The sequence below is a fragment of the Lepidochelys kempii genome, chromosome 21 (assembly GCF_965140265.1).
Source record: "Lepidochelys kempii isolate rLepKem1 chromosome 21, rLepKem1.hap2, whole genome shotgun sequence".
Lineage (NCBI taxonomy): Eukaryota > Metazoa > Chordata > Testudines > Cheloniidae > Lepidochelys > Lepidochelys kempii.
In genome coordinates, this window is record NC_133276.1 from 7049940 (window position 1) to 7077678 (window position 27739).

A 27739-nucleotide genomic window follows, 5' to 3' on the forward strand; every position below is an offset into this window, starting at 1 on the left:
GTAGCTCACGAAAGCTCATGCTCAAATAAATTGGTTAGTCTCTAAGGTGCCACAAGTCCTCCTTTTCTTTTTGCGGATACAGACTAACACGGCTGTTACTCTGAAACTTGGTTTTAGAGGGGTTCACTTCAGTTTACCTTAAACGTGGTTCCTATTAAAATAGACTTTAAATCGATACAAGCCTGTTTCAAACTGAAATGAGCATGTCCACACAGCCTTTTGCACCCCCCCGAACATCACGCCTTGATTTAAACCAGCACAAGTCTGCCTGTAGACAAGCCATGAGTGCCTCTGCCAGTCTCCCGCCAGCGTTCATCCTAAAGTCTGCCTCTCCATTTCTGTCTCCCCTCCAGTACCTTTCTGCGCGTCTCCCTCTCCATCTGTTTGTCTATATTTCTGTGTCTGTCTCTTTTCCGGTACCTGCCTGTCTTTCTGCCTCTCCTCCCAGCGGTGCTGGAATCATTTTTACAGTGGGGGGGGGGGGGGTGCTGATGGTGATGGCAACCCGGTGTGGTGTTTGTTATTACTACAGCAAGTCGCGGGGGGGCGCAGCAGCAGCCCTAGTTCCAGCACCCACGGCCCGTCTCTTTCTGCCTGTCCCAGCCCATCTCTGTCCCTCTCCCCAGCTCACCTTTCGCAAAGAGCCCGTCACGTGCCCCGGGGCGGCCACTCGCAGGCGGGGGGCGGGCCCGGACCGGGCAGGTTTGTAGCATTTATCGGCCCCGGGGCGCCGCGGCCGGCAGAGGGTCGCTGCCTTGCGTCCTCACCTGGGCTGGAGACTGCGGCGCTGCGCCGCGCCCCGGCGCGCCCCGCCCCAGCCATGGCTCTGGCCCCGGCCGAGGCGCTGCTGGCCCCCTCGCTGGCCGAGGGGCGCATCCAGCCCCCCAAGCCGCCGATGAAGAAGCAGGCGGTGAAGCGGCACCACCACAAACACAACCTGCGGCACCGCTACGAGTTCCTGGAGACGCTGGGCAAAGGCACCTACGGCAAGGTGAAGAAGGCGAGGGAGCGCTCCGGCAAGCTGGTGAGTGGCCCCGGGCGCCGCGCCCTGGCCTGCCGCGGGCACCTCTGCTTGCCCCCTGCAGCCCAGCCCCGCTTCCCTGCTTCTGGCCGCTGCCCCGCAGGGGAGACCCCCAGCCCAGGGCTGCTCCGAAGGGACGGTGCCATCCCCGGGGTCCCCAGCCTGCCCGCTGCCCCGTGCGCGGAGAGCGGCCTCTCCCTCCAGCCCTCGGGGGCTCCTCTTGCGCCTGTTCGGCTTAAGGAGAAGGAGGACTTGTGGCACCTTAGAGAGGAGCCAATTTATCGGGGCATCCGCTTTCCTGAGCGACAGCTCACTGCGTCGGATGTAACTGAGCTGTGGCTCAGGAAAGCGGATGCCCCGATAAATTGGCTCGTCTCTAAGGTGCCACAAGTCCTCCTTCTCCTTATGCAAATACAGACTAACAGGGCTGCTGCCCTGAAACCTGTTTGGTTTAACGCTCTCCTAGGGTGACCAGACAGCAAGTGTGAACAATCAGGACAGCGGGTGGGGGATAAAAGGAGCCTATATAAGAAAAAAGCCCCAAAATCGGGACTGTCCCTATAAAATCGGGACATCTGGTCACCCTATGTGCGCTCGCTCTCTCTCTCTCTCTCTGGCTTGATGCGTTTACACAGGGCACCGGCGCTGCCTGCCTTTATCGCGCGGCTTGTTCCGGGATGCAGCTGCCGCTCCCCTTGTGCCTGCGGCTGCAGTAACCCCCCGATTTTGGTCCTGTCCCGTTTGCGCGTTGGTGCGCGATGCTGAGCTGCGCGGGGTGTGCGCAGGGCAGAGCTAGGCGTGGGCTGAGCCAAGCTGCCTGCGGCTCTGCAGGTTCAAGGCTACGCTATTAATGGAAGTGGGGGAATAACCAGTTGCTGGGTGCTAGTAGGTGACTATTTACCAGAATGTAATTCGGGGGAGGGGGGGAGGGGGGAGCGTTGCTGTAATGAAACCTTAGACCATGGAGGAGGTGGTAATAAAAGTAAGGCAAAAAAGAACTGAAAAGTTAATCTTATATGGAACAAATTAAATGAGGTTACTGGCTCTGCCACTTGTCTGGACAAGACCTGGTAGAGCAGCCTTGCAAAATCTACTTGCACAGGGTGAGTAATTCTCCTTGATGCGGGAGAGTAAAAACGATTAGGCTCTGCTTCCTGGTGCAAACTATACTTGGATGGGTGTAAACGACAAGATGTTTTCTAAGTGGCTCTGTAGGTGGAGTAGGTGAGATGGTCACAGAAAATCCCTTTAAATGTTCCTGGGCTGGGGGCCTTCTCTGTGTGATGAGATTATAAAATGAACAGGTTTCAGAGTAACAGCCGTGTTAGTCTGTATTCGCAAAAAGAAAAGGAGTACTTGTGGCACCTTAGAGACTAACCAATTTATTTGAGCATGAGCTTTCGTGAGCTACAGCTCACTTCATCAGATGCATGAAATGAACAGCACCTTGTTGTTGTTTGTGAAGTAGGAGGCTGTGTTGTGCAATAAAGAACGCTTCTGCCAGGGAATTTATTTCCTCTTGAAAGGGAAGGACAAGCCAGACTAGTCTGCTGTATTTACTGTAGTTGCTATAATTGATCTGACATGAATTGCCTGGCACTGGTCTGCCTTCATGGCCTGTGCTAATTTGAAATGCAAAAAGGCCACCTCTCTTTGGCTAGGTTTCAGGGAGCCTATTGTCCAATCAACAGGGATTCCAAGCTCTCTCCCCTCTCATAAGGGCCTGCCTGATTCTGATCTTGCCTACCCTGGTATAAAGCAGGAGTAACTTGACTGAAGTTATTGGAACTGTGCAGGAGGTGGAAGGGGCAGATTCTGGCTTTACACTAAAGCTTTTGATACTGCACGCTGTAAAACTAGTTGGTGCTCATCACAGGCATGTAAATGGTTAGGCTTGCCAACAGATGACATGCATCCCTGTATAAACGCTTTCTGAGAGGTGTAATGTGTGAGGGTTTGGCAAGATCTGTTGTTCAGAGAACTTGGTCCAGCAGTTGCATTATTTTACTACCTCCTGGAGCACTATTGAGTGGCTCATTGGAGGGCGGGGGGGGGGGCGGTAGAGGAGGTCACAGCTTCCTGTTGCACACTTGACCATCAAAGTCAGATTTGCTCCTGAAAAGGGGTTTGTACGTATCCTGTCATAGTACATATCGAGTAGTGGAGAACAAACATCACACTCGAGTCTCTTCCCCCTGAGTTTTGGTTACTATGAAACATATAAAGTGTAAGTGGTGCAGCATGCAAGCAGCTCTACGCCTCTAGATTGTCTCCTCACCCCGACTCCAAGAGTGTCTGCTTTCACTGAAAGGTTAGTTCAACTTTATGGTGTTTCTGCCTCTCTCAAGCCAACTACAGGTTTTTAAGTTTCAAGCCTCTCCAAAAACTGTGTGTGAAAACACACACATATTGGACTTGGTGGTGGTGAAGCAATACAGACCAGCTATGCAATCTGTCTAAAATGGGAGAATGTATTGTAAATTTCCCTGTGGTTGGAGGCCAACATCCTATCTTGAGAGGTCTTTTTGGGGAGGGAAATACTGACACAAAATGGATCAGCTACAAACTGTGAGTGGACCTAACCCCCAAGGAGCCTCTGCAAAAGTCTAAAAGGCAAACCTAGACACTTGCTCCCTGCTTTGAGTCACTAAGGTGCGAGAGGTGATCCATGGAAGACAGATTCATACACACAAACCCACGTGATCCCCTCTTATGTGGGTAAACATCAAGACACAACTTCAATAACTCAACTGGCCTGGCAAAGCATCAGTGTTCAAGTCCTGAGGAGAAGGCGTGGGTGGGTGTGAGATTCAATTACTAATGTGCCAGAATGGCATGTAAAGAAAAACAATTGTGCTCTGACTTGCTAGAATTCTAAATGTATGGTTTTCCTTTCCTTACGTAACATGAAGTAGTTCTTGGCTGACTTAAGTAGGTGTAATGCTGGCAAAAGAAATGGCCTATCCGATGACTCTGGAGTCTCCTAATCTGCTGCATAACCAGGACTCTGGCAGTTCAGTCTCCCACATCTTGACCTGGAAGGATCCCTTTGGTTGGGAGCTGGAGAAGAAGGGTTGGTTCAGCCTCCGTAGCCCACTTACCACTGGATTTCTTTGAGTACCCAAAATCAGATGTCATTGGGCTCGTCTAATCTAATACTTGGAATTAAGCTCTTTGGGGCAAGAGTTCATGTTTGTACACTGCCTAGGATAATGAGGTCCTGGCCTCCTAGTGCTACCGTAATAGAAATAGCATATGCAGGCCACCAAACAATCCCTAGGTGTAAGTGACTTGGCCAGTTCATATGTAGAACTATTCACCTAGAAGCAAGTGCCTGCATCACAAAGCCCTCTTATGTTCTCTTCCTAACTCCATTTGGCAGTAAAATGGGTTAATATTTGTTCATTTTTAGTGGCTTCCGCTTCCTAAATAAGGAGTAAGAGCAAATAACTTCATTTGGTTAGTTAGTCTTTTCAAGGACTGTGAGCGATGCTAACCCTGTTAGCAAGAGTCACAGTACCCATGGTATTTCAGCCCGCGCGCGCTCTCTCTCTCATATCTGGCTAGGCAGAAGCTGCCTCTGTTGGTTTAACTAAACACAGTCACACACACACACACACACCCCAGTTGGCTAGCCTAATTGGCTGTTCTTTCTCCTATCTCTAGTCCTCCTACCTAGACTCAGACCAATCAAAGCAGAACTTGCCGTCTTGTTTAATTGTGGAGCTGTCGGGAGTGTGGATTTCTGTTGAAGTTCGCAGACTGCATGGAAATGGTGACATTTTTGTGTGAAACGTTAATTTTCTGCTATAAACGTTTCTTTGGCTGCAGGGTTCTCATGCCCTGCTGTTAAGATGGAAGAACAGGTTAAAACATTTTTCATTGTGGGTGTCCTTCCTGACCACTTGGAAGCTTTCCTTCCGAAGTAACTGGGATGCTGAGAGCGTGATTGGCTCTTGCCCTTGTTTTGAAATGAAACTCCCAATGGAAATGCAGCTCAGGGGCTGAGCAGTCACCCTGCCTTCTGCACCTGTTTGCTCTGCAGCACCTGCCTGTAGGCTGGGGGAGAGACTTGCTTTTAGTGCTTGGGTTTCAGCCAAGCCAAACAAGAGGCTTGAGTTTCTATGGTACTTGCCTGCAATGTCTGACAGATACTCATGGGCCAGGGCTATGTGGAGGGGAAAGGGCACCTGGAACAATTTAAAAATAGCAAAAACCTCCCTTTTGATCTTTAGTAACAAGACAACACTGGACTTCTCCACAATGGGATGGAATCTATAATTCACCAGGAATGATACTGTGTGCACAACCTGGAACAGCTTTAAAAGCACCTGATGATGGGCTTGTGGCTTAGTAATGCACTGTTTGTCACCTCCTTGAAATACTCTGCTCTTTCTGCCCATCCCCCTTGCCCCCCCCCAGCATAATTTAAACCCTCCTGATTCAGAACTTGCTTTCAGATCACCAAGTGGCAATGACCAGCAGAGTGCCTGGTAATGCGAAGTCCACAACAGACTTTGAGGCTCTTGTGTGCCCCACAGGATGTTCTAGACATGCATGCTCTGTTATTTAGGTGGCCTGAAGCTTGAGGCAGACAGAGCTGGCTGTCTAGTGTTCATGGTCGGCCCCCAGTGGCACAGGTGTCTACCTCCTTAACAGCCCCACCAGAGTGGGGCATGAGCAGACTGTGAAGAGTGAACTACTTTACTGCCAACTCAAAGCTGGGAGTTGGCACTGGTGTTGCCCGTGCTGTACCTGTGATGGGGCAGGAGTAAGGGAAGCTGAGTAGCATGACTTCAAGCCAGCAATAAGCTAGTTGCTGGAGCTCGACTACTAGACAAACAGTCTTGTATAATAATGGGCAGCTACATTTTTATTGCACGAGATTGGAGCACAGACCATGGGTTTTCCTTGCTGGGAAGAACTCTTAAGGTGCTGAGCTGGAAACCAAAGCACTAGCCTATCCAAACCAGAGTCTTTCAAAGTTGGGAGGTGAGCAGGATGGGGGGGTAGGGGTGGGAAAGAGACAATTGCTGTTAGCTGTTTACTGTAAGCTTGATGGGCTAATGCCACTTGATGCTGCAGGAATATTGGCTTACACAAGTTTGTATACCCAACTGCATCAGAAGCCTTAAGATGCCGCCATTTTCAGAGGTTTGGTTGGAGCCATTCAGCATCTGTCTGCTAGGCAATAATAGGCTCTTGCTTTGAGACCAAAGATGTGTGCAATGCAATCACTCTTCAGTCAGCAGGCACAAAAGCTGCTGATGCAGCAAGTGGCTCTGTGTCCTAAAGATCATCAAGCCAGGCTAGATGCCAGGCATTCCAGCCACATGGCTCTGAGGAGGTGAATGGCCAGCAAGTGACTCACAGTAGGGACTTGCGGGGGGGGGGGGGGCAGGCAGGCTAGCTTGTTACATAAAGGCTTTCAAGCAGTTGTGCACACCCCAGATAATGGAGTGGGACAGAAAGGGTTAATCTTTAACCCATGAACGGAGCAGAGAGGCCATTGAATGAGTGTCCAATGCTCATGTCACTCTTGAGTACATGCCTTCTGTATTGTTGGATAACAAGTCTTGGACTTGAGTTTTCACATCCTCTCTGGCTGGGGTTTGTTATGGCCCTTAGTAACGCTTGGGTTTAAAGCCTCTAACTGGGCCAGCACAACTTCCCCTCTCGCATATGGAAGTCAAGTGTCCATCTCTGACCTGCTGCTGACCCACATGCTAGTGCTTGACTAGGTCTAAGTGAGACCCTATGTAGAGAGCAGGGAGATGCTTTGGCATGTGGGAGAATCAGACCTCTCCTCTCTCCGTCTGTCCAAACGATCCCTCGCACAAAGGGACCGACGTGGCAATCTAAAGCTTGGTGCTCTAGCAGTCAACAATTCGTTATTTGTGATGTGACTGGCTTAGCTCAACTGTCGGTTTATTTTGGGAGATGTTGCTCTGACAGCACCGGGACACGCTTTGCAGACGAAAGAGATGGTGACATAACAGGAATAGCAGCGATGCAAAGTGTGTGGTACCTCTTGTGACCCCAGTGTGCGTGAGGAGCAGCTAGCTGGAATGCATGCGCCTAGTTACTGTAACTTCCCAATCCGCAGCATGTTCAAGGCAAGGAGCCACGTCAAACCTGACTTGGGAAGAGTCTAGGCAGTGGGGCACTACTCTGGCAGGCTGGGGCGGAGGAAGAATGCCAGGGAGGCATCAGGTTGAGCATCTGGCATTCAATAATGCCAGCAGATCACCTGTGGGAAGATTTCTCTTTAATGAAAAAGGGACTCTAGCCCTGCACTGACCCTGGGGTGCAAGGCAAAGCTCCCCCCCCCCCCTTTCTTGTTGCTGGGAGACCTGGCACTTTGTATCATCTAGGATCCTTTTACAGGATTAACGCTGTTCCGCATTCTTGTCTGAGAGAAGAAAAGAGGTTCTGCCGGATTCAGTTGTAAATTCAACCCAAGGAGTATATTGTTTCTCTCCAGTCCCTTTGAAAGAGGATTAGGAGGCATCCATTCTCCAGCACTTACTTTTCTTTCTCCTCCACTCTCTCTTGCCTTGTAGAGGAGCATTCATAATGAAGAAATCTGAGCAAACTCTGGCTGCTGCTGGCAGTTTGTATTTTCAGCATGCCAGCCAACTGGTCCCATTTCAGGGAAGTCCCATGCTTACTGCTTGTGCCTCTGTCACGTGGGGAACACTAGCAGGAACTTGCTGATGGCTCCTTGAGTGCCAAACTTTCTCTCATCAAATCCAAGTAATCTGTTCCTCTGAAACAAACAAGAAACCTGTTTTCCATCTGCACCAAACCAAGATGTTGTTTATCTTCAAGTCATGTGTAGAGGTCACATTCCATTCCCTGGCTGTATGTACAGGCAAGCAATGGTGTCGGACACTGTTCATGTAATGTGACTAACAGATTGGCCCCTTGCTACCTTGCAGGAAAGTGGGGTTCATGGTTTCTGGTTGGGGTGACAGAACTAGCAGCATGCGTGGCTTTCTGGCTAGTGGGAAGTAGAGAAAGGAACAGCTTTTCAGGGAGACAAGGGCCTTTCCCCAAATCACACTGCAGTGAACTAGAAATCTGGAGCAGTTCTGACTGGATTGTATGAAGGGGAGCATTCACCCAGATCACTCCCCTAGAGGTGTGAGGCATGGGATTCAAAGGAAGATGACCATTTGTAATGAGCACCCAACAAAAGAACTTGCCAAGACAGAGCCTAAACTATTGAACTACCTCCTCAGTAAGGCTGAGTCACAAAATGTGAAGGATGGTCCCGTTAAAGCACTGGGCGAGGACTCCTGGGTTCAATTCCCTGCTCTGCCACAGACTCCTTGTGAGACCCTGGGCAAGTCACCCAAATCTCTGCTTCCATTCCCCGTCTCTAAAATGGGGACACCACTTCCTTTGTCTATTTAGGCAGCAAGCTTTTCAGGGCAGGGGCTCTCATGTTCTAAGTACAATGCCTAGAACAATAAGCTTCCAGCTCCTGTCTCTAGAGGCTACCCCCATGCAAATAAATATATGAGCTGAGGTTTCATCTGCCATTGTACGAGTCTGGTTACTCCAATCCCATGCACCCAGTAACTGGTGAGTCTCCTATCTCTTGTTTCAGTGAGAAACACTCTGAAGGAACCCCGTAGGCTCCAGCATTAATCCTTCCTTTATTTCTGTTCTCATTTACAGGTTGCGATCAAGTCAATCCGGAAAGACAAAATTAAGGATGAGCAGGATCTTGTCCACATCCGGAGAGAGATTGAGATAATGTCGTCCCTCAACCACCCCCACATCATTGGTATCCATGAAGGTAGGCTTGGCTAATGTGGATAGATGGGGACACACAACTGAGGCTTTCACTCCATCCATAACTTAAACTGGTCTGCAAGGAAGTAACCTTCCTTTAAGCATCTAATTTATGCTTTGTGTCTCACTGCCAACTAGCCCTTCACCGCTTGCTGCACTTCGTGCAGTTGACACATTCCTAGGGAATCTGCAGAGCTGGCTAACGGCATGTGGTCAGACTGACTTTTGCTGTGTCTGCATCCTGCCAAGTGCAACATCTATTGAAAAGATCTTCCCTGGGCCTTAACATGCAACAATACCCCTCTGCACCACAAAACTGGCTTCTGTCACTGAGCTGCTCTGAGCAACCTGCAAACTTGGGAGAGAGAGACTCTGGGATGAGCGTAGCTGCAACTCTAAATACTACCCCCTGGAATTCATCTACCCAATACAATATCCTGTATGGATGCAAGATCCTGTATCCAGTTGCTAACTGCATCATGTTGCAGCATCCCTCAGTGTGATGTAACTTGGCTGTCTCTGATGCAGACTTAAATTGCCTGTGAAAGCTAGCTGGGGTGGGGAGTTGGGAGGTGCTTTAAAGGTTACTGGTAACCAGGCATTAGATTATAGAATCCCTTCAGGGCGGGGGGGAAACGAGGCAAAGCTAAAATTTAAGCAAGCCACTTTCCCTGTTAGGGACACCCAAGACTTTGCAGTTCCCCTCTAAAAATGGGAAAATATTGCAAAACAAGCAGGCGGAAGCTACTCGCTTATTGCTTATGCCTGGGGCATGTGTGGGTGACTCAGCAGCTGCCAGAATAGAGTGCAGTTAGGCTCTCAGGCTTCTGCTGATCAGCTCTTGGATTTCATCCTTGTTTTGTGTACAAAATGAGGCAGTCAGGTGGTAGGAGGGGAATATCTGCTCTAAAAATAGCCTCTTTCCCCTCCCCTCCATTCTGAACCATGCAGAGAACAAAGGCTTGAGAGCTTCAGAAGCCTTTTTAGTCTGCCTGCCCCACAACTGCATGTAGTCAGAAAGCTAGAGACCTGAAATGCTGCTTTCAGCAAAAGCATGGACTGGATAGCCCAGAGGACCTTTCCTTTCTAGGTCCTGCATTTGAATTCCAGCTCAGGTAGCTGTTGAGTGATCTACTGCCACCAACTCCAGGTCTCAATGGCCCAGTACCAGCATTGCAAAGCACTGCAGTAGTTCTCCTAGTAGGAATACCGAGCTACTCTCTACTAGAGTTCTCCTTTCCCCATCCAAGGCTTGGTTGGCCTCTGGCAGGGTGGTGAGGAAGCTTGTGCTGCTGCCCATGCTGTCTTATGGACAGAGGACTTTGATCTCCAGTGTTGTGGTCTCCAGGCACCATTCTTAACGAGTGCTGAACTTGGGTGAAAATTTGCTCTCAAATTCTAGTTGCAGTCAAACCCACCCAGAGCAAGTCTCCAATCAGACTGGTCTAGTATCATTTGAACACCTCCTACTTCCTTGATTCTTATGAACTTATATTTAATATCTCTGTCAGCTGGCTCTGTGGAATTTTTATAGCTTTTTCATGTCTGCTATTAAACTACATGATGATGTCTGTATCACACCCTTTCAGAAATTGTGTGAGGTATCTCAAGGTTTCTCCTCTAAACACAGCAAGAGGACTGGTGGCGTACATTATGCTGAATGTTTGTATTGACTGAGTCATTCTGATCCTGGCCTCCATTCTCAGAATCCCAAAATACCACTTCTGAAAATAGCAGAAGAAAATCCTACATTTCTTGGCTAAATCTGGCTTTGTAAAATGGAGTCTGAGGGTGTAGTGGTCTACACCCAAACTGGAACCATTGCAGTTTTCCTTGTCAGGGCTATTAGGAACCACATGCCATCTTTGTCAGCTTGGAATCCTTTCTCACATGGTCTGTGGTAGCAGATCAATATAGCAGCTACCTAGTGTGTCCTTGACATCCCCAGTCTGCTGAGCAACAGTCTGGTTGTACCCCCAGCAATTGAACGGGCACTTGTGCTAAAGCAGTGGAGTCTAGATGTTACCTTTTTGGCTCAAATCAGAGACTGCAGAAATGGGGTGGGTAACTTTTTTTTTTTAAAAAAAATCAGACTAGTGGACAGAGACCAGGATGCCAGTTGAAAGAAGATGCCAACTGGACTCCTCCATGTTTGAAGGCACGCTAACTCCTGAGCATACATGAATGCTCTGTGGCATCTCCTGACCCCCCCCATCCTCCCCCCCCTTTTTTTTTTTTTGGTCCCATCTAGTGTTTGAAAACAATAGCAAGATCGTCATTGTGATGGAGTATGCCAGCAAGGGAGACCTGTACGACTACATCAGCGAGCGGCAGAGGCTGACTGAACAGGAGGCACGACACTTCTTCAGACAGGTCGTGTCTGCGGTCTACTACTGTCACAAGGCAAGTGAGCATCGCTGCCCTGAGTCTGGGCGGCAGGAGGGTGTGGGGCCTCTCCATGGCCTACTCGAGGCAAAAGGTGATACTTGGCCACCGCCACGGTCTTCAACCAGACCCTTACCCATGAGTGTTAGTCTTTCTGGTGGGGTGGAGGAGGATATGATGATACAGCAGCATAGACTGAAGGGGTACGTTGGTCAAACTCCTAACTAGATAAAACCGCCTATCCGGAGGAGTGCAACCTTGATAAAGAATATCACCTGGCTGGCTGATAAGCTCACTCTCCTGCACGTCACATTGTGTTGTAGCCGAGTCCAAACCAACATCTTTTTCCCCCACCCACACTCTCCAAAAAAGACCTGTTCATCGAATCCTTGACTCCCTGCACCCTCCAGACAGGGAGCATGCAGGGCGAGCCCTGTGCTGGTGCCTACCTCCTGGGTTTGGAAGGGAATTGCAAGCTTCCCTTGGGGAGACAAGGGTGCCTAGCACTGGCATGTCTTAATGCTAAAGTGCTGTGCCTTTCTAACTAGGTCAGTCAGTGTATTAATTCCAGCCCAACCCCAGGGTAAGGGAAACACCCAGAGCTGTGTCACAAGTCATAAAGTAAAAGCTAAAATAGCCCAGTTCAAATTTCACTTTTCATAGTGTGACTTATGCTTCAAGTTCATGTGGGGAAATAGCATGCAGGGACACCTGGTGAAAGACCTTGTTTGAACCATCCCAATGCTTGTACCTCCTCACGCCCAGAAGACCTGGAGTTGCAGGTTCTTGCTTGTTTACAACCATGGGCAACCGCATTCCATCACAAATTTCACACCAGCTTAAGAACAGGTTACTGGACAATTGGGCCGCTTGAGCTAGGCAGTTTATCTGCTACAATATGTAGATGCCAAGATTCTCCAAGTTTTGCACCCAGTTCGTGGTCCTCTTCAGAGATGTCCTGGAAAAATTTATTTCAATGTGGGTTGTCGGCGATCAATAATTCGGACAACCCTGGCAGTTGTTAGTAAACTATACAGGTACATAGCCAAGCACCAGAACGTGGGTGGAATCAATGGGAAATATCCGTACAGCTAATCTAGATGAGGTACTTCCAAGCGAATGGAAGTGCTGAAAGGCCCAGCTTTTATCTACTTGTTCCTGGCCCAGTGGTGGGGTGCCACCTGTCACCCAGAAGAATTATACTTCAGCCTAATGCAAAAAAGCACCTCTGACTTGAAGTCAAGGCCCTTCATTTTGGCACCCCATTATGGGAAGCAGTTTAGTTGAATACACAGACACACACGTTTCATCTCTTCTCCATTACCAGGAATTCCTGTCTTGTTTGAGCTTTTCACCAGCTCAGATATAAACACAACCTGTCCACCTGCTGCCTGCATATCTCAAATACAGGTTGTGTCTGTGAACTTCGGTAACTTCCCTGCTGTGATTAACCCTCCCTTTCTCAGGCCAGACACCAACTCCCCTTTCTCTTCTGCCCCCTCTAGAATGGCATTGTTCATCGAGACCTGAAGCTGGAAAACATTCTGCTTGATGGAAAGGGCAATGTTCAGGTGAGTGAGGCTGACAAACCCCAGTTGCATTTTTAAAGGTGAATGCAGTCTGTGTAAAAGCTACTAAATCTCCTGGATTGCAGCAAATGTATGAACAAGACCAAGGGTTCTTGCACCGAGCATGGCTTCATTCCTTAATGGATGGGGCAGTGCATGGTACCATATTTGACCCGTGGCCACTTAAACACTGGGAAGGCAGAATGTCTCTCTTAATCTCCTCTGGGTCAACCGTTTGCTAACCTCCAATGCGTTTGGGCAGGGCTCTGACCATTTCTGAGCATTTGTGGGATCAGTCACACACGCCTGGTTCTTGGTAAGGCTGCACTAAGATAAGATTTGAGACCTGTTGGCTCACCACAATAGCCTTCTACTTCTGCAGCCATGGGAGCTATCCCCTAAACTGCTCATTGCTTCCTCTGGCCATGCAATGTAGGAGGATGTTCTGAAGCGGAGTGTGGTTGGCCAGTTTGCTCAGCAATGGAGGATTATTGGCTACTAGCAAATCCCTGAGGTGGGCGGGAGATGAGATCTAACTTTTATGATCCTGCCAAAGTACTCCAAGGCTTAGATCCCTCCCTAGCAGCAGGGTGCCTGTATCATGTCCTTGCCATTCAAAGGGCCTGCAGTGCTGATGCAGGCCAACTGCTGCCTGACCTTCTAACCAGGGTTAGACTAAGGGCCGCAGCAGGGCTAGATAATGGCAAATGATTCCCAGAAACTTTCCAAGCTACTGAAATCATTATTGCTTATCTGATGGCTGGTAAACAAGCAATACAGAAACTAGAGTCCAAACAGTGACACACCTAGCCAGCTTGGCACTCCAAAAGAGAAACCACTTTATAGCTTATAAAGGAGGAAATGCCAGTTTCCACTAAAAGAAGGGAATTTCTGGTAAGCTTGCTTCCTTCTGAACTTATTTGCTAGAAGCTTAAAATCCAGCTTTCTGGGCTAGGCGTGAGCTTCTTGTAAGCATCGGCTCTTCCTCCTTCCTATCAGATGACCTCTACCAAGTGCTTCATCTGCTTCTGTCTTTAAGCAACACTTTTTTTATTTCTGGCCTCTGGCTCTGTGCAGCATGGTTCTAGCATTGCTGGTCACAACCACCCAGGGAGTCCATGTTCTCCCCTAATAAGGGAGACGGGTACAAACAGAGCAGGGACTTTGTACAGTTAATAATAAACAAAGCCCTGTAGGCTGTTTATCTTAACAATAGGCAATTCTGCAATTGCAAACCTGCAAGCATGTACTGTACCTTCTGGTTCACTTGGTTGGGCATAGTGTTGATAAAGATGATAGGCATTTGCTGATGGTACAATTTAGCTGCTATGGGGCATGCCAACAGAGCGCAAAATCACTGAACTGCCTCTTGAAGCTGTCAGACATACCAGAGCCTCAGGTACAGACTAGAAAAGCTTTTCCACATGAAACTTTTTTCTTCGGAGAAGTCCAAGAACTATTTCGTACAAGTACAAAGACCTCTTTCCTCTGGGCCTCATTGAGTGGCCTCTCCTGGCCTTGTACTAACGGCAGGTTCACTCTGTCCTGTGCTGTTGGAGCCTTTGTGCAGTGGAGGGTCTGAGTAGATCGGAGGACCTGCCAACAAGAGCGGCTTTGGGGAAGGCTGGGTAGGGCCGGGCAGCAGATCTAGTTTCTGAAGTGGAAGATCAACTTGATGCAGCGTCTCACTTCGTGACCAAGGGGAGGGAAGAATATTCTAGCGGTAGTGCTCCAGTGGACACAATCTAGGGTACTCTGGTCTTTTTGTAGGGTCTTCTCTCCAGTTTAATAACACTGTTGGACTCCTACATCTCTCCCCTCTCTAACTGCTAACATTAACCTTGGCTTCACAAACCATAACACAAGTGAATCTCTCCCCCTCTCTAGATCGCAGACTTTGGCCTATCTAATGTCTACCAGCAAGACGCATTCCTGCAGACCTACTGTGGCAGCCCTCTCTATGCCTCCCCCGAAATTGTGAATGGGAGGCCCTATAAAGGACCCGAGGTAAGCTGCATTTCCCTCTCCTAGAAAGGGCTGGAGTGGGAGGGAACCTTTCACCCCCCCCCAGCATGGACTAGTGCAGCTGTCTTGCTGTAATTGAAGCAGAGGAATATCCCACTCGTAAGTGCAGGGCACGGCTGATCCTTCTCATGCCCCTCCGGTTGAAGTCAGAAATGTCACTTCCCATGAGCCAGACCACCAATATCTGTCCCATGACAGTGCTCACTAACTGCTAGATCTGCTGGCCTCATTAATGGCAATCAATGACCATATGATCCAGCAGACACTGTGTGGTAGGCAAATACATAAACACAGCAGCGTAAAAGCGATTTATGAGAGTTCACATGTAGTTAGCTCTCGGAGAGCCACTGTAGCTGCCCGCAGCCATGGGTGGTGCGTATCGTAGGCTGGGGGACGCTATGCCTTCCCCAAACAGCTCAGCGTGGCCCCAGCCCAGGCAGCCCACTCCTCTTCAGGGAAGTGGGCTGGGGCTAGGGTGGCTGCAGCCGGCTTGCAACCAGGACTTGGGGTGAGGGGGCTGGAGGCACTGGGGCTGCTGCCCACCATGTTCTCGGGGGCTGGGGAGGGGGCTATGTGCTCATGGGGGGGGTGCCCAGGGCAGGGCCACCTCGCTGAAGGAAGGCCACCTCGCTCTCCACCCATGCCTGCAGTAAAGGAAATGACAGGGCATTAGTAGAGACCATACACAGGATGTGGCCTGTGAGGTCACTGATGGGCTCGTTCAGTTCCTCTAGCACTGGCTGCAGTTGAGTCACAATCTGGCCAGCTAAAGGGGCTCCCTGTTTTGGACCTTCAGACACTGGCAGTCGGCACCGACTCTGAAGCTCTGGGGTGGCGGTAGGGGGAGGACACCTGGCCAGGATTCCACCCCGTCTCAAAGATCCATCTGTCTCCCAGGTTGACAGCTGGTCCCTTGGGGTGCTCCTTTATATCTTGGTCCATGGGACGATGCCTTTTGATGGACACGACTACAAGACCCTGGTCCAGCAGATCACTAGTGGGGAATACAGAGAGCCCACTAAGCTATCCGGTAAGCAGAACTCTACACAGCCTCGTGGTGGTGGTGGTGGGGAGTGTCTCCTCTCATTCCCTCCCCATGTCTTCGTCAGACATCTCCCACCCTACGGTTCTGATCGGGATCTTGTTCTGCCTTCTAGATGCCTGTGGGCTGATCCGGTGGATGCTAATGGTGAACCCGGAGTGCAGAGCCACCATTGAGGACATTGCCAGCCACTGGTGGGTGAACTGGGGCTACAAGGTGCCTATCGGGGAGCAGGAGTTGCTGCGGGAGACCGAGACCCCGCTGGCCACGGTGGCAGACTGGCTGCGGCGTTCCTCGCGGCCCCTCTTCGAGAACAGCTCCAAGGTGCGTTGCTTCTTCAAGCAGCACGTCCCTGGCGTCTCTCTGGAGAGGCAGCGTTCGCTCAAGAAGTCCAAGAAGGAGAACGACGTCACCCAGGCGCTGCAGGAGGTGGCCCTGGCTACGGAGAACCCCTCCAAGTCCATCCTGAAGAGGCCCAAGGGGATCTTGAAGAGAAGGAACTCCTGCGAGCAGAAAATGCAAGCCCCTGTCCCTCTGCCCATGGCGGCTGCTGGTGACACGAGTGACGACCGTGGGGCGCAAACACCAGACCCGATTCCTGGCCTCTCTTCCAGGGGGCTTGCCTGCACTGCAGATGCTGGCTCTGCTGCCTTGGTGGTGCCCAAGAAGGGAATACTGAAGAAGCCCCAAAAGCGAGAATCTGGGTATTACTCCTCCCCAGAGCATACTGACTCCAGGGACCTTTTAGACTCCGACTTGGATGCCAGCGCCTTTGCTAGTAGTCCTTCCCCTGGCCAGAGCCCCGAGGGCCTTCCTGCTAGGAGGAAGGGCATCCTGAAGCACAATGGGAAATATTCCTCAACCAACACAGAATCAGACAGCGACCCCATCAAGGGCTTTGGTTCCTTCAGCGAGGTGGCCCTGCCCAAACACCCGCTGGCCTCCTGGGCCCACCCGTCCAGCGCTGTGAGTGAGGACAGCATCCTTTCCACAGAGTCCTTCGACCAGCTCGACCTGCCTGAGAGGATGCCAGATGGGGGCAGGGGCATGCGCAGCTGCATCTCTGTGGATGACCTCCTCTGGCTGGAGGAGACTGAGGAGGAGCCAGGGCGCAGGCTCCGGCGCTGGACTGTGACGCATTGCCAAAGCCCCCTCAGGGACAGTTGCTTCTCTCTGGCAGACTGTGAGAACGTCACCGATGTCTACAAGCAGGCCATGGCCATCAGCATGAAGCTCAGCTGAGGAGCCCCAGCCTGCAAGCTCTTGAGCATGCCACTAACACCACTGCAGATGGGACTGCTGTGGGGGACGGCAGTGCCAGAAGAATTGCACTGCCTTGGAGGTGGGAGAAGGGAGAGCCTTCCCCAGCCTAGCTGTCCCCTTGCAGGGCTGGAAATGCAGCTGTGACATTGGAAATATTTATTTGCATCCTTGTACTCTTCTGGCATGGGGTGCATGTGGAGGGGAAGGGCAGGAAAGAAGGTTCTGGTTTTAACAGTGCTGAAGTGACTTACAAAGGGTACGACAGAGTAGAGGCATGTTTAGAGGGAACAAGGTATGTTGCATGAGAGGGAGGTGGATGTAGAGGGAGTGAAAGCAAGTGCAGTGGGGTGAGGTATGTATGCAAGAGTGGGTACCCATCTTGATCTGCAGGGAACTCTCGACGGACCAAATACCGGAGAAGTAGCAAGACTGGTCTCATGACCACCTAAGAAACTGGAGTAACTGCTGCTGCAGAGCAGTATAGGAAAGGGTTAACTCGAGCAGAACTCTGCAGACCACTTTTGCAGCTCTCTCCTGGACTCCCTCACCTCTCAAAACAAATAGACTTGGTTATCTCAAGTTAGGGTATGAAAAAGCTGGATGACTTCAGATTTTATTTAATTTTTGCACTCTGCTGTCCACTGTACAAGAGGCTAGGATGGGATGGTAGAAATACAGCCAGGAAGGGGATCAAGACTTGCCAGGGCAATGACATGAGAACAGCCACTGGGCTGAGAAGATAGCATTTGGCTTGTTAGTCACTGAAATCTAGGCACTTAGGATTTACTGGCATGTATGGGGTCCAACATCCATCCCTTCCTCTTCCCCACTCTGGGAAGCCTGAACTGGAATAATGCACCATTTGTTTTAATCTTGTAATGTTGAGACAGTTTTTTCCCATCTCAACGCTTCAGGCAGAAATGGCTTGACACCTCAGTGACCATCAGTGTAACATGTATTGCAGGCTGGTCTACAGTCCCAACCTTAACTCCTCCAGCTGTTTGGGTTCTGATGCATCTTGCTTGGGCCATAGTCAAGTTCAAGTAATAAAAACCCGCTGCTCTCTGCAGTGGGACCCTGTCTTGCAACGGCTTTAAATCCACTGGCCTGGAAGAGCATCCTCTGACAGACTGTAATCCTCTGACAGACTGTAAGGTTAGCTATCCGACACGGCCTCTGGCTAGAGGAGCTACTCCGCTCAATGGGAGTTAGGTGCCAAACTCCCTTAAAGCCCCTCTTAAAAATTACAGCCAAGGCCTGCCTCTGGCAGCAAAAAGCCAGGTGGACCTAGAATCTGGGCACCCCAAAAAACCATGATATTAAAAACAAATGGGCATGTGTTCCCTGCTGCCAATATGAATGGGGGGAAAAAAGTTTGAATTTTTTTTAAAAAAAGTATATTTTTGCTTGTCTGGGGCCCTTGCGGGAGGGGAAAAATATTTATTGTCTTGTTAACACTGAATTGTTATGTAAATTAAAATGGCACTAGGTTAACCTGGCTCCAATGCAAAGCTTCTCAAGTATCTGTCAAAGGAGAAAAGCAGTCTGTAAATGTGGGTCTTGTAACTCTTCAAATTGTAAAGCCCCTTGCACTATCTTGCCATGTCTCTTCTCTGGCTCCCAACCCTTTCCCAAGATGTGTATGTTTTTCTTACCCCACTCCCAGAATGTGGTCCAGAGAAATTCATTAAATTAAATTAAAAGCAAAATGTAGACCTGAACTCTCGTCTGCCTGTCTGTCCATCTGCTCTGAGCTGTCCCACGGACCGTGGGAAGATTCAAGTTTAAAAGACACTTGGTGTGGAGTTGCCAGCTGGCGTTGGTGCTGCTTCAACAGGAGTTGCCTGCCAGCAGCTCTGGAGCAGAAGCCTTTCCACCTTTTGTGAGATGGCATCTCAATTCCCGGGCTCCATGGAGTCTCCTTTCACATTTCTGGTCCCTCTGTTTCCTATGAAAGTACAGCTTGGTGCAATGTCACGTTGGCCATGGGGACAGCTCGGGCGTGTGCTGGCCTGGGAGAGGCAGAAGAAGACTCTTGCCTCACTTCTCCCTGTTTTGGAAACTCTCCTTGAGCCTTAGTCTGTACAATGCAACACGCTTGCACACTGCTCTGAACCCAGCAGCTCCACTGGGCTCTGCATGCACCTGCTGTGATGGAGGTTGGTGGCTGCGAGAGAGTTGGCGCGAGCAGAAAGCTGTAGATGGGAGCAGTAGCACTCGTGTCTCCTGTTCTAGTGTTCATACAAGTCCTCTGTCAGGGCCTTGCACAGTGGTCTTGGTGGTACTGGGGGATGATCTCTAGCAGCCACCTCTCCAGTCCTCATCTCCCAGACCCAGTCACAAACCTACCAGGCCGCATCTTTCCAGCGGTGTTTGGGTTATTCCCCCATTTCAGACTCTGAAAGGGGTTGAGCCTTAATGCTAGTTAATACATACAGAATAACCATCCAAAGCTGAATCAGTCTTTTGGTTCACCAGGTAGGTGGCATGGGCTCATTTAACAGTGAGGACTGAATTCCCATTCTGTATTCAGTCAAATTCCCTCCCTTCTTCCCCTACACACAGTGTCCTGTGTTCTGGCCACTCCAAGCATTGCTATCAACCTTCACAGCAAGGAACAAGTTTTACCCACTAACACATTCCAGTCTGAACTGGAATTGGTCAAACCTGGCACGTCCCCCGCAAATCATAGAATCCTAGAATATCAGGGTTGGAAGGGACCTCAGGAGGTCATCTAATCCAACCTCCTGCTCAAAAGCAGGACCAATCCCCAATTAAATCATCCCAGCCAGGGCTTTGTCAAGCCTGACCTTAAAAACCTCTAAGGAAGGAGATTCTACCACCTCCCTAGGTAACGCATTCCAGTGTTTCACCACCCTCCTAGTGAAAAAGTTTTTCCTAATATCCAACCTAAACCTCCCCCACTGCAACTTGAGACCATTACTCCTTCATCTCTCTTCCATCCACCATGCTGGAACTTCTCAGCTGTTGCTTAATTCCTATAGGATCATTCTCCACCCAGAAGGCTTCTCTTTGAGAAGCAAAGGACAGCTTGAGTGGAGAACGCAGAGTGCTGCCTAGGTGGAGGGTATCCCTGGTGTATCAGCTGTATCTGCAGAAGAACGGTCTCTGGCCTAAGTAGCTCTGTCTATTCAGGTGCAAGCAGAAGAATGCAGAGTAGACCACCCAGTCACTCAGTGCCTTTTGGGCTGCTAAAACATATAGCAGCCAAGAGCCTGCAAGACATGCAGTTACTGAGAAGTGGGAGGGTGATGACAATCAGTGTAATTAACAGCCCTAATATGAGGTGGGAGAATAGGGTGCTGAGATCACAGCAGCAGTGTGGGGATTATGCGCGCCACAGGGAGCGCTCTGCCTAACCTGAACTGAGAAGGGAATTGTCCTCAGAACAATAGAAAGATTTTGTCATTTTTCTATGAGAGCAAGCCTCCTCCACCCAGATTTTATCAAGCATGCAGCACCAGCCTCGCGTTCCTGGGGAGGTTTAGAATAAACCTGCTGCCTACAGTCAAAGGGTGAAGCAGAGGCTCTCGCCCTGTGGCACCTCTGCTATTCTCCATTCCTTTTCTCAGAGCTGCGGTGTAGAGCTGACCGGAGGGTGAGCAGCTGAGAGTAGAGGGTGACCCATTAACAGCTTGCCGGGATGGATGAAAGAGGCAGGGCCCTTGCTCCGTTGCCAAAGCCCTGGGCTGTAATAGTTGGGTCCAATTTCAGTTGCTGGGTTTAGTGCCTGGGTTTTGGTTGCCTGTCCACAGGCAGCAGATCAGACTCAAGCGGTTGGTCTAACTACTGTGACGCTGTAGTTCTAACTTCAGCCAAGCCTCAGAAGAAACAGGCAGGAGGGTTGGATGAAAGACTCTGGTTTGGGTTTAGGCCTAAACTTACAATAGCTAGGAACTGTGGGTGTTCAACAGGAACCACCATAAAGGGTTCTGATACATAGAAAGCGCTACACGCTCATGTTTTAACAATCAGGCCCTGGTTAGACATCTGTGTGGGCACCCACAATCACATGTCAGTTCTCAAAAAGAAAAGGAGGACTTGTGGCACCTTAGAGACTAACCAATTTATTTGAGCATGAGCTTTCGTGAGCTACAGCTCACTTCATCGGATGCATACCGTGGAAACGTAGCCAGTACAGAACAGGGCCAAAACTCAAGCCTGGTCTTACCAGAACTGCAAGTGAATGCAGACTGACCCTAAACCTCTGACTGCCGGAAGATGGGTGGGTCACTCCAACAGGTCTGTCTGCCCACTCCCCTGATGCTCTGGTACTAGTCGCTGTTGGAGCCAAGCTAGTGGGCTATATGGACCAGGGATCTGACCCAGTTTACACTGTAACTCAATATGGAGAAGTAATTGTTCATAGACTGGCTCGTATTTGTACTAAGGCTTTGGGCCAGCTCTGATGACAAGCATTAGCAACTTGTGGGCAAGCTTGCCACCCAAGCTGAAAAACACACACACACACACACTTGGCCTCCACCCTGCTGTATTTAGTTTGCATCAGTCTGGGTAGTGTTTGCTCAAGGGAATTTTCTACAATCATGAGCTGTCCCCCTCAGGCTCAACATGCAACTGGCTTTCTTCAGAGACAATGTCAAGATCCTAGTTCTAGTCTTAAAATAGCATCCCCCAGCTGCATTACAGTAGCACTCAGAGGTTCCACGTGAAATCTGGGCCCCTGGAACTGGGCACTGCGCCCACCCAAGCTAATCAGAGGGGTTGGTTCTGTGGTTAGGGCTGGGGTTCTGTTAAGCTGGTTGGAGAGGGCTGCCTACCTAACGACATCTTGAAGTAGCAGCAGCAGCCATGCCCCCCAAGGACAGTACGAAGAAGAAGGATGCAGAGAAGTCCATGAAGAAAGACGAGGACGCAGTGAACAACTCTGGGGGTAAAGCCAAAAAAAGAAGTGGTCCAAAGGAAAAGTAAGAGACAAACTGAACAACCTTGTCTTGTTTGATAAGGCTACTTATGACAAACTGTGCAAAGAAATGCCCAACTCCAAGCTCATCACACCAGCTTTAGTATCTGAAAGGTTGAAGATTTGAGGATCTTTAGTAAGAGCTGCTTTCCAAGAACTGCTCAGCAAAGGTTCGATCTAACTTGTGTCCAAGCACCGAGCCCAAGTGATTTACACCAGAAACACGAAGGGTGGAGATGCACTTGCTGGTGGGAAGGATGCTTAAAAACGTTTTCTAGTCACCTCTGCAATATTTCTTATGTAAAAGTATACAATAAAATTGTTGAATTAAAAATAAAAACACAAGCTGATGCAATCACAACCACACACAGACACTGGTACTTCTTATGCTCCTACCCTAGGGCCTGATTGATGGAGATGGCAGCAGGAAGTACTTTCAGAGCACGGCAGTGGGGCCTTTGGTGCCATGAGGCACCGAATGTCTGAGAGCCAGCTTTGGAAAGGAAGAGGAACAAAGGTTCCAAGAGACGCATGGGAGAGAGCAACGACCACCACCAGTGCCACTGGAATAAATGGAGTCTGTTGAGTTTGATGCAGAGCTCCTCCTCCCCCTCCCCCTTGTAACTCTCAGTCCGCAAGGGGAAGGGGATACTCAGGTTCCAACCCAGGGTCTTGATTTCACAGAATGATAAGGGCTTTGTCAGGGTTCCTTCCCCACTCTGAACTCTCGGGTACAGATGTGGGGACCACAGATTCTCAGAGTGTTAGGGGACCAGCTCAGATTTTTGCAGCAGGCAGTGATGCCCCAGGAAACTGCCTCCTCGTCTCTTTCGGGTTTTTAAACTATTGCTGCTTAAAAAAGGACTGACTGACTGAAACTGAAATGTAGCAGTAAAAGCTGAGATGGGGTCATGTGCACGCTGAGTGCCAGAGGGAACTTCCCTCTTCCCCCACCCCTGCAACTTCATTGTGCTGCTGTCCTGCTATTGCAGGGAAGTAGATTTTATTAATCCGTAAAGCACTGTAACATTTTCCCCTCCGTTTCCACTTGGGTTAATAAAAGACATTTCACATCTCTGCCCCTTGCCCCACCACTCGCTGGTTAACGGAGGGTGAAATGAAACGAAAGGAAGAAAGACCTGAATGCCTGGAATTTTTTCCCCTCTTGTCCTGTTTCAGATGAAATTAACAAGGGCAATGTGCAATCCACCCCCTGCGGAGAATTCCCTGCATGCTTCCAGATCCATTAAGAAACTCAGGAGTGCTTTAAAGCCCTTTTGAGGACAGCCAGATTAGCAAGGGCAAAGTCCTAGCACCCTCTGGATTTTAGGATTTTAGGAGGTTGCTGCTAAACTTGTGTAACTTGGCAGCTGCCATCAGTCAGTGGAAATGGCACAAACTACATAAGCAGCTTTTGCTGCAAGCTTCTAACCAGCCTGTGCATCATGCCACTCACTTCTGAATGAACCAGTTGGGATAGGCCCCAGGGTGTGTTCTTTGTAGGTGCAGAGCAACACAGCAAGTCGCATCACCTCTGTGCCTCTTTGCCCTCCCACCTGCTGCCTGTTTTAGCTGTAAGCTCTGTGGGGCAGGGACTCTCTCTTACTTTGTGTTTGCGTAGAGCCTAGTGGGAAGGGGCCCTGACTGCAGCGGGGGCCTCTAGGCGTTGCTGTGAAATAATACGGTAACGGTGAGCATAACACACAGCCATCACTGGTACATTTATGGCCATCATCACACTAATAGCTTACAGCTCTGATGCTAACAGCAATAATTGACTTGACGATTAAATACAACTGCAGAGTGTGTGAGAGGATGGCTCTCCTGGCTGATGCACTAGGGAGTGAACTGGGTGCCTCCAAAGCTAAAGCACAATTCTCTACAGCTCGAGCTAACACGTCGGTGCCCCACAGAGAGAGCTGTGGACACAGAGAGTGGGACAGGTAATACACACTGACCATGGTATGGGGAGGTCTGACAGTAGGACACTAGGCATGTCAAGGCAACTTGCACGGCTCCTGCCTCAGCTAGCTGGCTCGAGGATCTCACTCTCTAGCCCACGCAGGATAATCCACCCAATAAAAAACAGTTTCCACAGATCCTGATCCCTGGACCCTTGGCTTTGGCCCCTCAGGTCGCTGATGGAAGAGGAAAGCTGTAAAGCAGAACCAGGTGGGTTAGTGTTCACAACAGTGCATTGGCGGGAGATGGATTCCCGCTGCAAAATGTATCTACTTTCCCTCCTGCCCCCTTTCTGCTTTTAAAACGGAGCAAGCACATGGCTTTAGCAGGTGTTGTTTCTGCTCAGGGAGCTTGGCTAACTGCTGGCATGCGGCTTTCATCTCACCCAGGAATGTTAATAGGGCTGAGCCCTGGCCTCAGTGAAGTGCAGGGCTTTGAGGGCAGGGGAATGCGTTTGGAAACCCCCGCTCTGGGCAGCAGGATTATCGGACGCTCGGGCGCATTCTGCCAGGTAATAAATATTTTCCGCCAGCTCCTCTCCATGCCCTTTTGAACTCCTCTCTCCCACCCCCACCCCTCTCCAGCCTGGAGATAAACCCCACCCTCTTGGTGTGGTAGACCCTCTAGCAGCATAGAATGGAAAAGGCCAAACCAGCCTTCCTCAGGCAGGATTCTGCAGCGGGTATCTGTGCCTGCTGTCCCTTTCCGCTACCTGGTGTATAACAATCCTCTGCCCTTCCATAGCACCTGCTTTCATCCACAGGCTGCGAAGCACACTGTAACCTTGCGTTAATTAGGCGACACTAGCTCCCTGTGTGGCTGCTTACTAGCATTATCACCACTGTACAGAGGGCAAAGAGGCACAGAACAGTTCAGCAACATGGCCAAGGCCACAGAGGAAGTCAGTGGCAGAGTCAGGCCTAGGACTTAAGTGTCAATTCATAGCTTTTAAGGCCAGAAGGGCCCATTAGATCATGTAGTCCGACCTGTATAGCTCAGGCCATTGTATTTCATCCAGATACCCCTGTACTTAGCCCAGGAATTTGTACCTGGCTAAAGCATCTCTTCCAGAAAGGCAGCCAGTCTTGATCTAAAGAAATCAAGACAGTATTTCTCCATCTCTAGTGTCCTACATTTTCAAAATTGACAATGATTTTTAGGTGCCAAACTTTTCACTTTAAAGGGGCTGGCTTTTCAGATAGAGGATTCTCAAAAATTCAGGCATTCAAAAGCGCTAGCAGGGAGTATCTTTTGCCCAGGGTAACTTAGCAGCCTGATTCTAGGACACTTGGGTTCACTTCCTCACGCTGTTCCTCAGTTTCCCCATCTGTAAACCAGGGATGATGATACTGATCTCCTTTGTAAAGTGCTCTGAGATCTACTGATGAAAATTGCTATATTGGAGCTAAGCATTATTATTATTAGTTAAGTAGCTGAGGTTATTGGGTTGTTGGTGGAGGGAATTATTCATGTGTGGTCCTGCTGTCCCTTCCAACCCTGATATTCTATGATTCTATGCTTTTAGCAACAAACACAGATATTAGGTAGAAGGTAGATTTAAGCCACCCCTAATTCACCTTTCAGCCTTAGGGATATTTGATCTGAGAGGTGTATTTATTACACAAGAAAGCTGCTGAGTTATACACTTGAAAGCACTGTTACATATCATTGTTCTAAAACACCTTAAATATTTTTGTGGTATGTACAAGAATTCCTTGTTTCAAAACAGCTCCTATACTGTGTAAAGCATATCTAATTTTATGACTTCCCCATCACAGCGGAGGTATATATTTAGTATTGCTAGAAAAAGTGCATTAGTTATGTTACAGGTACTCACAGGTACCTTCTATGTAATTAGTTACAACTGTTTATTCATTGATAAACGAAAGTACAGAGGTGTTTTCCCCCTGACAATTGCTAGATTTAAAGTGTACTACAAGGTTAACACCTTACTATATAATAACAGTGTACGTTTACATAGCACCTCTCCTCCATAAGGATCCTAAAGTGCTTTACAAAACTCATGCACCACTGAAATGCAACCACCTCTGGGGTGGAAAGTGACAACAGCACAAAGTAACACTACACAGGAATTTCAATTTAGGAACCACCACAACAGCTGGGCTCTTCTGAGGCAACAGAGATCTCAAAATCCAGGGCAAAGCACAATGAGAGCTGGGGACAAAGCATTCTCAATTGAAGGGGATCCAGCTCTGGAACGAACTGCTAGAGGAGATCAGACAAATCCAGAGTCTGACCATCTAGGGGAAGCAATGGGTACCCATCATGACCACCTCCTCCCCAAAATCCTTTTCACCATAAGATTGTTACAAACACTGGCACCCTCTTATACCCAAATGGCCCTCTCAAAACAAATCCTGTAACAAAACAAACTAAACAAAACAAAAAAAAGCATGCCCCAAGCAGAGCTCTTAGCTTGAGAAGAACCAGAGACTCCATGAAAACCTATTAAGGGATTCATCATTGCGACTGATTTTATGTGAAAGGTGCTCAGATGCTCTGGTGATGGGCAGCAATATAAAATCCTTAGGTAGATGAGATAGACACACAGCCAATAAGAAAAAGGCTATTTCCAAACTGTAGGGAGAATTTTAGGTCAGCAGAATGTAATTTCCCAAGTAGGAAGTTTGGTGTGGGGTTAACATCAATCCTGCCTTTGCAAAAGATACGGTGAGATCTTTAGTGATCACCAATGGTCAGGAACTTGGGTTTTTATATCACACTCAGGAACTGGCAGCTCCCCTGAGTTAGCAATAACTAGAGTTGAGTAACAAATAGAACATTGCTCTGGTGGAAATGAGACCTGAAGCAGAGCTCAATATAAGCTCGAAAGCCTGTCACTCTCACCCACAGCAGTTGGTCCGATAACAGATATCACCTCACCCACCTTGTCTCTCTGATATCCTAGGACCGACACAGCTACTAAACCACCACGTACAACGGGTGGAAATGGGACAACTACATCTTTGTTTAGCTACAGTGCCCTGCACAAAGGGTCCTGCTCTATGATGGGGGATCCTAGTGACAATAAGCAATAAACCTGCATTCAACTAATATCCTGGCAGTGAGCTTGCCCAGACATTACTTTAATCCCGTAGTGGTTCGACACACCCACACTTTCCCATGGATGCCTTTGGGATTTTTATTTTGAAGTCTCTGTTCTGTTTGTTCTTTGTGTTTTGCCCCATTGCATCAGAGGCAGGTTAACAGGAGGAAAGGGAGACTAGTTAAAAATGTAGACTGAGGACAATATACAGGAAAAGAGATAAAGGAAAAGAAAGTGGCGAGTGGGACTGAAAAACAACCCTGGGCTTTTGGGAGATAGCAGCTCCCTGTGTTTGCAAACCAATGCCTCCTGGAGGGAAGTGGAAATCTATAGCTCTGGCCTACCTGAAGACATACATCATCAACTGCATGGTTTCCTGAAATCCTGTTGTTACCCTCTGCATCTGGAAATGCAATACTTCCTGTGCTAGATAGCATCTTGTGCCACAACACAGGGCCCCAGCCGTAATCATGCCTGGAAATGGGCCTCATTCCAGGGTGATGTTAAATGTTTCAGGCCCATGCAGCAGAACACCGCTGCACCATCTGCTGCCCAGAGATCAGCGGGATAGAAAGAAGATTGATTCACATCATGGGAGGGAAGGTCAAGATTGCTAGAGGTGCAAAGACTTCCATTAAGAAAAGCACTAGATCATTTT

At 49.2% G+C, this 27739-nt stretch overlaps 1 protein-coding gene and 1 pseudogene across 1 annotated transcript; both read left to right on the forward strand.

Annotated features, from left to right (window-relative positions):
- Window positions 1-702: 702 nt before the first annotated feature.
- On the forward strand, window positions 703-18828 carry NUAK2 (NUAK family kinase 2). Its single transcript, XM_073319682.1, has 7 exons — window positions 703-1024; window positions 8708-8828; window positions 11076-11227; window positions 12715-12780; window positions 14665-14784; window positions 15700-15832; window positions 15960-18828. The coding sequence occupies exons 1-7, from the start codon at window positions 821-823 to the stop codon at window positions 17084-17086; spliced, it is 1923 nt and encodes a 640-aa protein (XP_073175783.1). The 5' UTR covers window positions 703-820; the 3' UTR covers window positions 17087-18828.
- Window positions 18829-18872: 44 nt separating this feature from the next.
- LOC140901238 (small ribosomal subunit protein eS25 pseudogene) lies at window positions 18873-22392 on the forward strand (annotated as a pseudogene).
- Window positions 22393-27739: the final 5347 nt, after the last annotated feature.